Here is a 14,822-nt window from a genome sequence, read left to right as displayed (position 1 = left end):
AAATGTGAGCATGGGAGACCTTGACTGTCGTGGTATCTTTGCTGATAGATCCAAGGCAGCTTTCCATGCTCTGGCACCAAGTGAAGAAGCTGAGACAGCAGGTGTAATGGAAGGGTTTTGAGTCTTGTGAAGCTGGGTCTGCTTAGTCTTTGGAACAGAAAGGCAAATCCATTACTCCATTCCTTGTCAGCAGGTGATTTCTCTTACAGTTGGAGAAATTTGTTGAAAAATCACTACTCAGGGTGGAAATCTCTGGGCACCCTGAAGCAGAAGCAGCTTTTGAAAACAGTTGGCAAAATGTATGTTAGGGCAGAAAAACAATCCCATGTTCATAGTCTGTTTCCTGTGATCTAATCTGGGACTTCAAAAGGAGGGAGGCAGTCCTTTTGTACGGCTTAACAGAAGGTTACCCCTGTGCTTAATAAATTCTAGATAGGAAACTGGTATGCTTTAAGTGGAGCTTTGTGCACTCTGTGAGTATTGGTCTGTGCTGTTCCATGCCAGACAGTGCAGGGACACCAGAGGGTACGCCAATCCTTTCTGCTACTTTCCCAGCATGATTAATACCTACTCTGTGTTCCTCACAGGTATTTCCCCCTGTCAGCCCCCCTCTCTCCCTGCCCTGTGGGAAGAACAGCTGCCCCACTCACTCATAGCTGCTCTGAGGACAAGGTGAAGGGGCTGGTGCCCCAGGAGCCTGTGGCCACCCTGCTCCAGGAAGCTGTGGCAGGGAAGGAAGCATTCCTCAGTACAGGGCATCCATCTCTCAGCTCAGCTTCAAAAAAAGTTCTCCAGCCATTTGAGAACCCATAAATAGCATTCTCTTCTGCTACTCTGTCCTCCTTGCCTTGGGATAAGTTAGAAGTACTTTTTCCCTGTCTTTAAAAGCTAAACATTCAGGATGCACATTCATGTGACTCCTAACAAGGGCCTTCCAGTCCACTTTAAAAAAAGCATGCACACCCCCACATGAAAGGTATCATGGTTGAAAGGCTGCCAGGCCCAGCTGTAAATGTTCTGCTAATGAACAATGCAGGCTGCAATTTAAATACTGGAAAATACTCAGTGGAGGAACCAAGCATGCAGGGAGTCTGACGCTCAAACACCAAGGAGACAGAGGAACTTGCTCCAAGTGCACAGCCAGACCACAGATACTCTTCAGCCATGGGAGAAGAGGACCAAATGCTACTAAAATCCATGAATCCTCACTAAGTATTCAAGAGTGGTAAGAAGCAAATGGGTTATTTTGTTCAAGTCTATTTCTTCCAACAGCTGAGCAAAGCCTAGGTGGCTGAGACAGACCAGCTGCCTGTCCAGGGAGTGACCCTGCAAGGCAGTACCTGACAGGAATTTCCCATTACATGTGTAGGAGTGTGCCAGCTCCCAGAGTTTCCCTGCTCTGGAGCTCAGTGCAGCTCCAGGCAGTGGTGAAATGAACTAAAGCATGTGAATCCCATCTGGATGGAAGCACAACTGCAGCAGCTTCCAGAGGCAAATTGGACATGTGTCACAGCAGTTTTTGTTGAACATCTTGTAAATGAGACTTAACACAGACTTTGGTTGCAATTATTTTTTAATGGAAAAGACTAATCAATGTTTTACATAAATATCCATTAGTAACAACAGGTCAGTTGAGTAAAGGAATACATACCCCCAAGTTTTAAAGGCTCATAATGAATGACAAAGTAGCACACAATGACGACTACATGGAATTAATTGGAAGAGGTGGGCTGCACATCAATCCCCTTCATCAAGTTCAACTGAATTACATCAGGCTGTTACTGGAGTTAGTCACAATGCAGTCTTCCCATGCAGCAACAAGGACACATGAAGGGGAAAGTGAACTCCTAAAACACCTCTCTGCCTCCAGCAGAAAGCCCTGGCTATGAAAGTACAAAAGCCTCAAGTGTCTTGCTGATGTTAAGCCCTTTCAGGGTCTGGTTTCAGATGTGCAGTCTCCCCTTCTCAGACTAAAAACTTACTTTTAAATGACTGCACAGGATTGATCAGACAGGAATGTGTTCACTGCAAAGTGACATCAAGATGAGATCTTAATAATAATTTCTTTTCTCCAGGGCTGTGAAGAACTCAAATCAACTTTATTCCCAGGCAGGCTGCAGGGATGGGGAGAAAGTGGGGCCTATTTTCATAGTCATCAAAAGCAATTTGTTAAGTGAGTAGAAGCTGCACCAGAAACTATGGAACGTCACAGTTTTTCCATGGAGCCTGACAGGCATGATCCACATTTCCATATAACATCTTTGCACTCATTCCTACAGGCTCAAAAGGCTAAATATCTGAAGAGGTATTGCTCACAATATGTCCACAGCTTCAGGAAGATCCAAGTTACTGAACCCCACTTTCAGATACATAATCACATGGAAACCACAGATTAAATACCTTTAAACTGCACCAGTGGGAGCCACAGTTTGCCAAGTCAGTGTTTCCCAGTTAGCATGACATCAACCTGCAGCAGGCACCTAATTCCCCAAATATTACCTTTAAATATTATGTGGCTAAGATGCCTGCTTTACAGTGGTTTAGTTGATAAAAATTCATTATGAATTATCTAGAACTAACAGAAACACAAATTTCATTTTACAGCTTTTTCAGTGACATTCAAATAGTTTGTAAATTCTGGGGACCAGTGATTTACTGGTGCATTATTAAAATTAACCTCCTACCCTGTTTTCTGAAAGGCTCAAAATTCACAAGAGTTTTGTTTTAGAAGTAAGCTACCAATTCTCCTGTCACATGTTAGGTCCCATAAATCCATGTATTTTTCAATGTTTAGCTGGGAAACGCACCAACACAAGATGCAAATGAAACCTCCAAAGTGAGCAATTGCTCCATAAAACAAATTGCTTGCAAGTATAGCCCAAGTAAGCTGGAACCCAATGCATGACAAAATTGTAGCAGCTGAAAGGAACAGCAGCACTTCTGAAGTCTCTGTCAAAGGTGGTTTATTGTTCCTTTGTTCCACAGCACCAGGAAGATTTTGCTTTATACCTGCACTGGCTTCAACATACTTGCAAGAGACAACCCATTAAAGATCCGTGTGTTCCAATAACAGATACAAATTTGCTAATACCTCTAAAGCATCAGATTGCTTATGGCCAGTGGGTTTACATTTCAGAATTAATGACAACAGAAAGGGATCTTCTGCACCATAACTCTGTTAGATAAGGAATCTTTCTTTTTGTTATAATTTTAGAAGAGAAAGCAGACGACCAAACACAAAACACAAGCACTCAGCTGGCTGCAGTCACTCAGTGTGATGTGCGACGGATAGCAGGAAGGGGATGATTTTGACACTTCCAGTTCTTCACATCTAAACAAATTTAAAATAGGGTTATTCTCTTTGACAAAAAGCAACATTTTGGGAAAAAAACAACTAAAAGATACTCATTTCTAGGAGGAATGTTAATATCACTTTTTTTCAAGGGTATCCTGCCTTTTAGGGTTTGAAGTAATCCTGCAAAGTTCCACTTTCATTAATTTCAAAATCAATGACAAAGAGTTATCAGCAGAAAGGAAAAACATAATGTCAGCTGTAAATACACTACTAAGATAAGAAAGAAGTGCTTGGAGATTGACACATAAATTAATCATATCTTAGTTACAGAGTTACCAAGTGTCAATCAGCTGAGAGATTTACACAAGAACAGAAGTAATTCTCTCCCTGGCCTGTGATCAAAAGAGGAGGAATAATAAAGGAGAATGGTCCAAGCTGTTAAAAAGGTCTATGGGGAGGAAAGTACTACATTGAAAGAAGTGAAGATGGCCATTAGCTGTTGGTGTCTGTTCTGTACCCCCAAGTTATGATTAGGCTCAGCTGATCTAATACATTCTCTATCCTACCTGTAAAGGAGACCGATAGAGCCATTTCTCGTTATCTCCACTGAGTTTCATACAGGCAAAAAGGTCGCAAACTGTAGGAAGGCCAAAGTCCTGAAAGAGAAGTCACCTTAATTACCAACCCAAACATAAATACGTTCTGATGTATCTTCAAATTCTGTAAAGTGTTCAAAGCAAAAACCCATTTCTGAGTCTTTGAGATTAATGCTTTCTTCATGTAGTAATACATATTAACTTGTTTAGTGCTAAGTAACTAATAATTGTGAAAACATTGAAAGAGCCAAGAAACCTAAAAACTTTCAGTCATTATGATCCAGAAGAGCAATGACTTAGGAAGAGGATGAAGTCATTAAATTCAGCAAAGCAATAAACCTATCACATAAGACACAAAGTATCAAATTATGCTCACTTGTGCTTTCTTGCGCAGAAGCCATTTATCTTCCACTGGAGGCGGGTTTGCATTTTCTACGTCATTTGAAGTCAACACCCAACTGTTTACATTTAAGGGGAGGTGGAATGGAGCCAAGAGGTCTAGGAAAGGACTCTTGAAACTCTTGTCTGCTTTTTCCCGACGCTCCTTTTCTTCTGTGCTTTCTGCTTTGTGCTCAGCCTTGGCCAGCCAGCTTGTCAGAGGCCTCTCGAGCAATGCTTTCCAGGGTTCTGCAATCTCTGCTGAATAATCTGCTTTCTCTGCACTCACGGGTTCCCCTGGGAGCCGCTGTGCAGGGCTAAGCCAGGAACTGGCAGCAAATTTGGTCTTAGCATGCTCAGGGTCTGGTACATCTCTCTGGCTGACCGGAACTCCATTTTTGTCCTTCCCATCTTTCTTCAGAAGCCATTTGCAAAGAGCTTCTTTTCCACAGTTTTCATCACACACACATTCTGAAAAGCTGGTGCACAGATCATTAGCTTTGCACACATCTTCCACTTTAAAGGGGGCCTGAGGATGCTGAAGAAGCCAAGCACTTACAGCAGGTGTAGCGGGTGATTTCTTTCCATCAAGATGCTCATTCAGGCACTTCAGATTTCCCAGGTTCTCAATTTCCACACTTCTGCTCTGGCTGCCACGACAACTGGTACATGTTTCAGCTTTGAGGAGCCAATCATTCAAATTGCATTCTTCCCTGAAAGGTTTAAATTCATTCTTCCATTTCTCATCTGAAGCAATACTTCCATTTTCTGTGTCAGGAGTAAGCAGCCAGTCAGAAAGGTCCATCTCTTCTTGTCCAAGGGATTCTAATTCCTCCACCTTTTCAATAGTGGAAAAGGATGAGCTGAGAGTAGAGGTGGAGTCCTTGCGACCAGGGGAATCTGTCTTCCCAGCAACATCACGTTGCTGATTGTGCAGGAGCCAGTTCTCCAAATCCTTCAGATTTCCCCAGGCTTGCTCAAAATAGCAGACTTTGGAAGAATTCAAATCCTAGTAAAGACACATTGAAATACATCTATTAAAACTAAAAGGCAATGCTCAGTAACTGTTTCCACAGTTAGAGCTTAGAGCATTCAGCTAGTAAGTGCCAAAGCATCAGCTGAACATGAGGCAGAATGAACTGTACTACAGAAGGTTTCATTCCCACCATTTTCTGTGTGCAATCAGATACTGTGTTCAAAACTAGGTTAGTGCACCAAAGGTTTACCTGGCTGGGCTCTAACACACACTTCTGGGTAATCCATTCCTCAAGATTGGTGCTGGGAACATAGGGAGCCTGGCGCACACCCACAGGCCTGCTTCCGAGTAACCAGTCAGCCAGAGAGGCACTCACTGTCCCACACAGTGTCTGCTGCTGAGAGAGAAGGAATGCCCTTGGTTAGGAGAGTCACTGCTGAGCCAGTCTGTGCTGAGCATCAACACAGGCATTCAGCAGGCATCAGTATTTCTGCACCAAAAGGAAAAACAGTGCCCTCTAATTACAAAAAAATCCCATATGAATTGGCTAGTTCCAACATCAAGGAACACTCAATTAAAAAATCCTGTCAGTCACACCCCACAAACACTTTCATACTGTTCTTGCCTGTCTTTTCCTGGAACACCTATAATATCACATCACTCTGCTCACCACAGCCACTGTTACTGGCTACTCTTGCACCTTAACAAACAAACACAAGCCATTACTCAAGCTCACATAATGTGCTTGAGTTCTCCTCTTCCCTCTAATGCAATTAAATACACAGAGGTCAATCTTACCTGCTCACAGTTCATTAGGGCACAATTCTGGCTTGGGAACCAGGGAGAAGCATTCTCTCTCTCTGAGGTTTGCTGAAAAAAAGGTAAAAACTAATTTAAATCTCCATTTTGTCCAGTTTCTAGGAAAAATTCTTCAATAAAGAAGAAGCACAGTTAAAAATGCTCAGTGCTTTATGGCTAACAATGTTCTCAACATTTAAAAATGTTAGAATGGAGAAAAATTGACTATAAAAATACTACCTTGAGTCTGCTTCCTTTAACAGAATTGTCTCCAATAATACAGGAAATATGTTGCTTACATAAGAATCCCAAAATACTTTTATTAAACAAAGCATTTATAATGTTTTAACTATTGCTATCTAAAGAAAACAGTAACAAATTTTCATTTGCTAGAATAGAGTAAAAATGCAGTAGTCATTCCCTCAGCCTCTGCCAAAATACATTAAAATAACACATACATAATTAAACTCAGTGAAAACTACATGCAATAATTAGTAAACCACTGTGTATTTATTATGCAGCTAAAACTATATGACTCATGCACAGGATCCATTCAAGCTATCACTAAAAGCAAAAATATCACTTGCAATTTATTGCACTACTGAAAAAATCTTAGAGGCAAGTATTCCAATTCAGGGGAGTCCTGGTGCTCACCATCGTTTTAATGGAACCAAATGAGGTAATAGCTTGGCGAAGGTAAGATGTGTCAGCCTCAAAATTCAGGATGGAAGACTCTTCAGGTTTAAGTGTAAGACTTTCCAGTCTGAAAGAGTAAGGTGATAGGAAAAAAAAAATTACAATCTTCTACATTCGTCCTGTTTTGGAAGTCAGTCCATTACTTCCTAACAGCTTTCAAGCTACTTGGCAGTAATTAGGTAACAAAGACTTCTGATAGGGCACACAAGAAAGGAATGGCTATCTACAAACCAAGAACAGAACAAATTGCCAGCAAAACACAAGTTTCACCTTCTTACTTCAACTGCCATTAACAACTAATACTTGAAATAAGCGGCATACATAAGTACCTCTCCTGCTCATTATAGTCCTGGTTTATCACCTCAGACTGCTTTAAAATTCTTATTTCTAGGCACTACTAAAAAAGTATGAACAGAGAGATCTATTATTAGTTCTATTAGAATAAAAAATCAGATTAAATTCGCAGGTTAAAATAAACCCAACTGTGGTAACTTGCATTATAAAATATATTTACCTCTCCAGGCAAATTGAAATCTGGTTTGCCAGTTCGTTAGTGTAGGAGCGTTCCAGCTGATGAATAAGGCAATTGAACTGTCCCAAGTACTGCATGGAAGACAAAATACATGTTATTGTTTCGGCTTCCAGGATTAAAATTGAGCCAGTACTTGCAGGGACAAGGTTTGCTTGAAAATGCCAGTGCAGGGACTGACAACCAAAGCTCACCCAGTAGAGCTGCTGTGCCTGCTGCTGCAAGGCCTCCTCCTTGAGCTGCTGGATGAGATCCACCTGCTCGAAGAGCCACACCTCACGGCTGCGCAGGCATTCCAGCTGCCGGCTGATGTGGCTGTGGATCTTGGCCTTGACCTGTCAGGGAACACACACCATTTCTACATCTGCCAAGCAGAAGGAACATACATGTGCTGCACTGATGACAAACTACTGTTTGTCAGTGGCAAGTGGAATTTTTGGAGTGACTTATTTCTCAAAAATTAATCACAGTCACCCGCAGCACCACACAGCTCAGGTCAGTAACAGTTCCATGGCTACCTTTAAAGAGGTATCAAAGAATAATGCTATTTGTAATCTGTCTCTCTATTCTGATGTTTCAGTCAGCAGCTTTTGGAAATTCTGAGTGCCTAAGATAGTAATACAGGAATACCTTTATATATATATATATATATATAGTATAGCCAAATGACACAGCAATGTGTTTGCAAATTGCTAGGAAAATTTCAGACCACCATGATAATAGTAAATATTCTGGAATAATAAAAACTTTAATTGAAGTCATGTTAGTTATTAAAAAAATCTTTAAGAAGTAATTTAAAATTACCTCCCGCCAGTTTTCTTTAATCTGCTGTTCAGCTTTGACAATTCCAGATATAGCTGTTTCCAAGTCCTTCTTTGCTTGAAGGCACTTTGCCAGAGTCTCACTGCTGCAGGAATTTCTATTTCTGTCTTGTGGTGGACTCATTCTTGAAGTGTTCCTAAAACACAGTGGAAAAAACGATTTCTTACTAGTTTCTATTCCTCTTTAAGAGAAGAGGAAGGGCATCATATGAAGAACCATCTGCTCTACTTCACTATAAAGGTGAACAAAAAACGCCTAAGACCCTACACAGATGCAAGTTTTCTAAACATAGATAGAGCTCTCCTCCAGAAGCAACAATGGTCTCTCAAATACTTCAGCCCACAGAGTTTGCACAATCACAGGAAAACCAACAGATATTTGACAACAGCTTCAACCACAAAGTTTAGGCAATCCTCCTCTGCTAGTCACCTTCCTCCAGCTTTTATACCTAGGCAGCAAACTCCAGAGCTGAGGGGCTGATTCAGGGAAGGTTCAGCTGGGGGAGAATAGCCTGACCAGGGGTAGGAAATAGTTCAACCACCTTTTTTTTCTCTGCATTTAAATGAGCTGGTTCCCATAAATGAGAAAATCCCCATACAGTTTCATTAACTGAAAACCCACATGTTGCTACAAAGATCCCTCTTTACTAGGCTGCAAAGGCCAGAACTTTTAACAGCTACCCATTCTTTTGTCCTGGTCACAGCTGTGGTAACTTAGCTTCAGCACAGTCTCAAGTAAAAGGGGCTCAAATACAAAATTTCTACAGAAATTCTACTGGTAAGGATTCTGCAAGTAAGGGAAAAAAGAAAGCATGGATTTTTAGGAAAAATGGGAAGGATCAGTGTAAGCCCTTTTCCTAAACGGTGGGTAATTTTGTTCCTGAGAGTTTGAATTCTCCTGCCAGTTTAATGAGATTCCTGAAGCACTAAACATTCACAGTATTTCTGCTATTTAAAACAAGTCCTCAAGCAATGACAGTTATGGAAATACCCAGCAGATTTAAAGCGTACCAATCTAAACCTCTAAATGTAATGTGCCAATCTAAAATGTCACAGATTTTACCACTACTCTGGAGGGAACTGAAAGTGGTTTTGGGGACAACTAAGAACTTGTGTTACTGAGCAGCTCTTTAGTCAGCAATTTCCAAACCCCATGATCGCATAAACTGCGACCCAAAAGCCCTTCTACAGCCAAGATCTACAAGACAAGTATAAAAGTGTGTGTCTCACACAGGAGAGGGCTAAGAGTGGCTTGCAAGTGCAAGGTGACAGAAAAAGCAATGCTCACCATGGAGCAGGAGCAGAGACTGCACCTCCCTCAACACCATGGGCTTCCTGTCTCTCCAGCGTCTCCTGACACAAGATATAGACTAGGCACAGAAGCCACTTTATCACGCTCTATATTAGCGACTTCAATTCAATGGTACAATTGAATTTAAGAAGCTTACACACACTTCTGTAATAATCTCTGAAACTACTGTTTGTTGCTTTTCCTTTTTTCCACGATTACAAGAGACTCATTCGACGATGTACAGAGAATGAATGCTGCCTTCCTCCAGCCAGCCAGCTCCTGTTAAAATGGCTGTTCTTAGGCTTTGTTGCAAATAAGCCAGTAAAACTCACATGTTGAGCATGAGAGCCAACTCACCCTTCTTTTCAATTTCCACAAGCCTCTAACAGAACTGAGGGCAAGCAACTATTTCCTCGCTTCCCAGTTATTCCCAAATAGCACGGAGAATTTAAGCCGTTTTCAGGTCACATGCTCTGAAACACCCGTGATCATACACTTAAGCTCATGAGTAGCACATACAATTACTTCTACAAGAAGATACACGGCTGCAGCACACCGTCACCTGCAGTGGCCATTTCCGTGCCATCAAACAGTTTCCAAGCACACGGGGGTCCCCACCAGTCCTCGCTATGTGCCTCACGGGATGCACACCCCCAACAGAGGAGCTCCCACTTACTTTCCGAGCTCAGGAAGCAATCCCGCAATGCCCTGTTTATAACGCGGCTCCCATTCCCAAGCACGGCCTCTGGAATGCTTTCCGGAAGGCTCCCAGCCCTGCAAATTCCGCTCCAACCCTCGGCCTGCAGGAGCGGCCCCGCTCCTTATCGGGGCGGCCCAGCCCGCGCCCCGCCCCGGCCGGGCCGCACGTCGGCAGCGCCGGGCGGGGACCGGGCCGAGCCCCGTCCGCTCTGCCCGCCTGCCTCCGCTCAGCCGAAACACCCAGTGCCTCCAAACATCCAACTACCCGTTCAAACCGCGAAACCTCAACGTTTTGCAACAAAGCCGCGATTTCTTGCAACTTCAGAATTGTGGCAATCTGCTTTCTTTATGCAACCACAATGCAGAGCCGAGCGCTGAGGCATCCAGAGCCGCGAGTCGAACCCAGGTGCCGAGCTCAGCCTTTCATCCCAGGCCATGCACAGCCCAGCAGTGAGGCTCCCCATCCAGCACGGAGCCTGCGACGTGCCAGAAATCCTGACACCGAGCCGCTCGCATGCAAGTTAGCTCCTGGAAGGACCAAAATGACTCGTATAGATACACAATTCTTGTCACATCTACTCTCGCTTCCACAATTTCACACACACAGCTGAGGAAAGGACACAGAATGGCCTCGGCTGGAAAGGACCTTGAAGATCATCTTGTTCTGACGCCTCTGCCATAGGCAGGGACACCCCTTACCAGACCAGGGTGCCCAGCGCCCCATCCAGCCTGGAGCACTCCCAGGGATGACCACGCCCGTGTCCTCGCCAGCATGTAATCAGTAAAAATGTTATAGCCATGAAACCAAAAGAGCTACCTAAATGATGAGGATGATAATATTATTGTTCCTAATAGTAAAATAACTACCAGTTTTTACACGTAGACTTTTGGCTCGCTGGAGAGGTGTCACCACAACACGCTGCAGCTACAATTCGGGGTCACAGGTGCTCCAGTGCAGCCTCCTGGCTGCCTACATTCCACCCCTGAGATGTTAAATCCCACAGGACAGAAGCAGCTGGACAAAAATAATTTTAAACTCTTAATAAAGTATCTGGCGGCTGGGGAGCAGAGGGGGAAGGAGGCAACCCAGCCTCTTCTGCCCAGTCTGCAAACAGGCCGGCAGGAAACTGGTTCTACCAGCTTTTCACTCTCAGCACAACCATCCCCGATGCCCTTGGGAAGAGCATTGTTTTCCATCTCAAATGGGTGTGGAAAAATCACCTCAAAAACAGGGCTGTGCAGAGCCTTTGTTAGGGAAAAGCTTCTGAAGGGAATGAAGCCTCCCACTGAACAGGCTCTATTTTTAAATGTGGAATGATTTCTTCCATTTGGCAGGACAAGGCTGCTCCAAAGGCCTCACTGACCTGTCTTTATGTGGCTTTAAACCAGCTGACTTGTTTGAACTGAAATCCCTGTGGATTTCCATCTAACCCCACCAAAAAACAGTAGTTCCTCTTAAGAAGCTCTCCCAAATTAGGTAGATGGCAGCTGTGGTCAGGGAGTGAAGTACTCTAAGTACAGAGCTGAATCTGGGAACTTCCCATTTACATCCAAGCATAACAAGCACTTTGTACAGTGCAGCATCAGCATTACGTGCCAGTATCTGCATGGAGCTCCAGCTAGGGCAATTATTTTACTCCAAAACAAGTATATAACATCCTATTTTTCAAATTACAGGCCATGTGAAGAAAAATAAAATACCCTTTAAAAGTTTCAAGTAAGGGAAAAAGCGAAATAAACACCTTTAGAAATAGTAACAGAAGTTCCAGGTATTACATTTCCTAAAATTCAGGTAGTTTTCACCTGTCTACACAGTATATGGTCTGTGCCACAAACCTGAACATGTGTGACTACCTTTTTTGCCTGTTTTAGCTCCAAAACAGCCTGGCCAGTGTACAAAGCACTTGTACTGAGACACCCTCACAAGAGCTGGGCTCTGAACAGTCACAAGTCACTAATGCAGCTGTGAAGAAGTCTGACCACCATTTTATTCCATCTATCACAAATATATATTTCATGCACAACAAGCTTATAACTGAAATCACAAAGTACCTAAGCATGAAGGCCTGGAATCTCTATGTTATAATTACTGACAATACCAAAGAAGATACCCTAGGGTGGGGTAGACAGGCACTTATTTTAATACAGATTGCACATTACAATGCATCTTCCAGACTATGGCACTTTAAAACGCTTCAGAAAACGAGTGCCAGACCCTGGTTCTGCCTGCAGCACACGGCCCCAAGGATCCCAGGCCATGCTCTCTGCACATCGAGCCATGTTCTGCACTCGCAGCGCGATCAGCAGCGGTTTTTACATGGCTGACAGCTTTTTCCGCTACCCTGACTGCACACCTCACCCAAAGTCTGCGGGAGGGCAACCTTATTTCTCTGTCAGCCTTTTTCTTTAATCCCAGCCATAGACACCGAGTTCAAAGCTGTCAGAATGCTTAGCAAACCCCCGGAAGCTCTGGATCTCACCATTTACCAGCATCGAACAACACCGGGCTGACAAACTTCAAACCCGATGTGGCACAACCCCGGCCATTCCTAACCCAGCATTTACTGCTTATATAACCTCTGAGAAGCGCAGCTGCCAACAAAAGACTTCGCCTTTGCAATTAGGAACGTGGCTTTAGGAGCGCTCGCAGCACAACCTCTCCAGGACACGGAGGGTGAGATCAGTACAAAACCCCGTCTCCGTGTGAGCCCTGCGCCGCGCAGCGTCCATTTCCCGACCGACCCGAACGAGCCAGGCCGGGTGTCTGGGCACTTCCCGCAGCGCGGCACGGGGATGCCTCACGGGATGCCTGACGGGATTCCTTACGGGATTCCTCACGGGATTGCTCTCGATCCCCCCCCCGGTGTCTCCCCCGCCGCCCCTCACCGCCGTCCGCGCGCCGCTCCCTCAGCCCCGCGCCGTCCGTCCGTCCGCCCGCCGCCCCGCGCGCTCTCGCGAGACCGCCGGCCCGCGCGCCCCCTGCCGGCGCGGCGGAGCAGCGGCCGCGGCGCTGAGGGAGCCGCTCCTCACGGCGGCCAAACCCCGGGAATCTCGGCTGACCCGGCACGGCAGATCCTCGCACAGAACGTGTATCATGGGGCGAGACACCGGTCTGGGTCTTTTGCGTGTCCACCGGAAATTTCCCAGAGTACGTGTCTCGGTTTGGCTTTCCGCGGTACAGGTTTTGGGTTTTCCTTTCCGCAGGTGTGAAGCACGGCAGAGCACCTGCCAGTACCGCCTTCCCGCTTTCCAGCTGGGAAAAGGATCCAGTTACTGCCCCTCGCCTGCGCGCTTTGGCTGTCGGGGGCGAGGAGCTCACCTCAGCAGGTCAGTGTGGCACCGGCCACCCTGAGGCCGCAGGTTCGATCCCCGCCGGGACCACTCAGGAGCTGGACTCGATGGCCCTTGTGGGTCCTTCCCAGCACAAACTATTTATTCTGTGAGATTTCAGCCTTTCCGTGATCACCCAGCCAGCACATTTATGAAGTGCTGCCTTTTGTAGGTGTCTGCACAGCACTTAAGGTTTAACAGAGAATGTACGGGGGCTTCAAACAGAAAAGACTCCAAATGGAAATCTAAGTAGCTGGGTACATGTGGTAGCTGAGTCATAATTTGCTACACATTTCCTCGTCTGGGCCCAGACCAAGGAGCCCAGGTCTTCTGAACAGGACCTTACTCGCAGTTACAAGTACAAATTATTCCGTGCTGACATAAGAGAAAGTAGGAGTCAGCCACATAATCCCAGATGTGCTGTTACCTTAGGAACAAGCGTTTCAGGTATTTGGCTTCCTTGTCTAAACACGTAAGAGACACAGGGTGTGTTATATAATCCTCCTCTGTGTACTTGGATGTAAGAGGAAAAATAATACCAAGCCTGCCTGACCTTGGAAAACCAGGAGTGCTCATACACCTGTTGTGTCGCCCATGCAGTTACCCAGCAGGACTCTCCCGAGGAAGGAAAGCTGCCTCTCCTGGGCAAGCAGGCACAGTGGACAATGACAGGTTTCTGTCATGTCTTCCACAGGCTTGATCAAGGCAATATCACAATCCAGATGGTTCTGAGAGGTGGTTTTGTTGGTAGAGTTGCTTCACAGTACACTTTCTGTGTGGATTCATTGTGGTTAAGGTCATGTCTGCCTAAGAGGATTTGCTCTTTGGATACATCTTGCATCTTACCCCTAAAGGAATATCAAGGGTAAGGAACCACATGGATCTTTTAATGGTCTCTTTCCTCCCTCCTCTCATGGTAGTACACACTGCTCCTCCCTCAGCCATACCCTTTGCCATGCCAGATGTGCCTTTTTACACAAACCTGCATAGGGATCAGAAAAACAAATTTAAAATTACATCAGCTTAAGCAAAAGGCAAATTGGCGATCTTCTAAAATGGAGGCAAAATGTTGGGTAGAGATGCAGTTTTATGGGAAAACAAACAGTATCATCTGCTCATGTTAAAACAGCAGCAAAGATGGAGATCTAGTGGGCAGTTCCTCAGCACTGGATGAAACTGGGTATCGGTGACCACAACAAGTCTCCAACCAGAGTACGAAGAAAAGCATTTTGGATGCCTAAAAGGGATCTAAATACACATCAGTAATAGTTAATGAGGATAAAAGCCTGCAGCTTTTTCCTTCAGAAGTGTGTGACACCACATAATCTACACCTATACCCAAGATGCAGTGCTATTTCTTGCTGAATTGGAATCCCACTTACAGTTCTGCAGCATAAAGCCCATCCTTCCTTT

The 14,822-nt window shown here is 44.7% G+C and overlaps 1 protein-coding gene across 4 annotated transcripts; it reads right to left on the bottom strand.

Moving 5' to 3' along the window:
- Window positions 1-1,555: 1,555 nt before the first annotated feature.
- NCOA4 (nuclear receptor coactivator 4) lies at window positions 1,556-13,046 on the bottom strand. Of its 4 annotated transcripts, none has more exons than XM_056494929.1 (10): window positions 12,966-13,046; window positions 8,073-8,226; window positions 7,463-7,603; window positions 7,254-7,342; window positions 6,698-6,806; window positions 6,044-6,115; window positions 5,496-5,642; window positions 4,268-5,278; window positions 3,862-3,951; window positions 1,556-3,331 (listed from the first exon to the last, which is right to left on the bottom strand). In XM_056494929.1, the coding sequence occupies exons 2-10, from the start codon at window positions 8,211-8,213 to the stop codon at window positions 3,326-3,328; spliced, it is 1,806 nt and encodes a 601-aa protein (XP_056350904.1). In that variant the 5' UTR covers window positions 8,214-8,226; window positions 12,966-13,046; the 3' UTR covers window positions 1,556-3,325. The 4 variants fall into 4 exon arrangements, with proteins under 4 accessions (XP_056350904.1, XP_056350906.1, XP_056350907.1 ...); XM_056494931.1 differs by having other exon boundaries at window positions 5,496-5,639; XM_056494932.1 differs by lacking the exon at window positions 12,966-13,046 and adding an exon at window positions 10,057-10,286 and having other exon boundaries at window positions 5,496-5,639.
- Window positions 13,047-14,822: the final 1,776 nt, after the last annotated feature.

This window comes from Oenanthe melanoleuca, chromosome 6 (assembly GCF_029582105.1).
Source record: "Oenanthe melanoleuca isolate GR-GAL-2019-014 chromosome 6, OMel1.0, whole genome shotgun sequence".
Taxonomy (NCBI): Eukaryota; Metazoa; Chordata; class Aves; order Passeriformes; family Muscicapidae; genus Oenanthe; species Oenanthe melanoleuca.
This window is presented reverse-complemented; position numbering and strand designations above follow the sequence as displayed.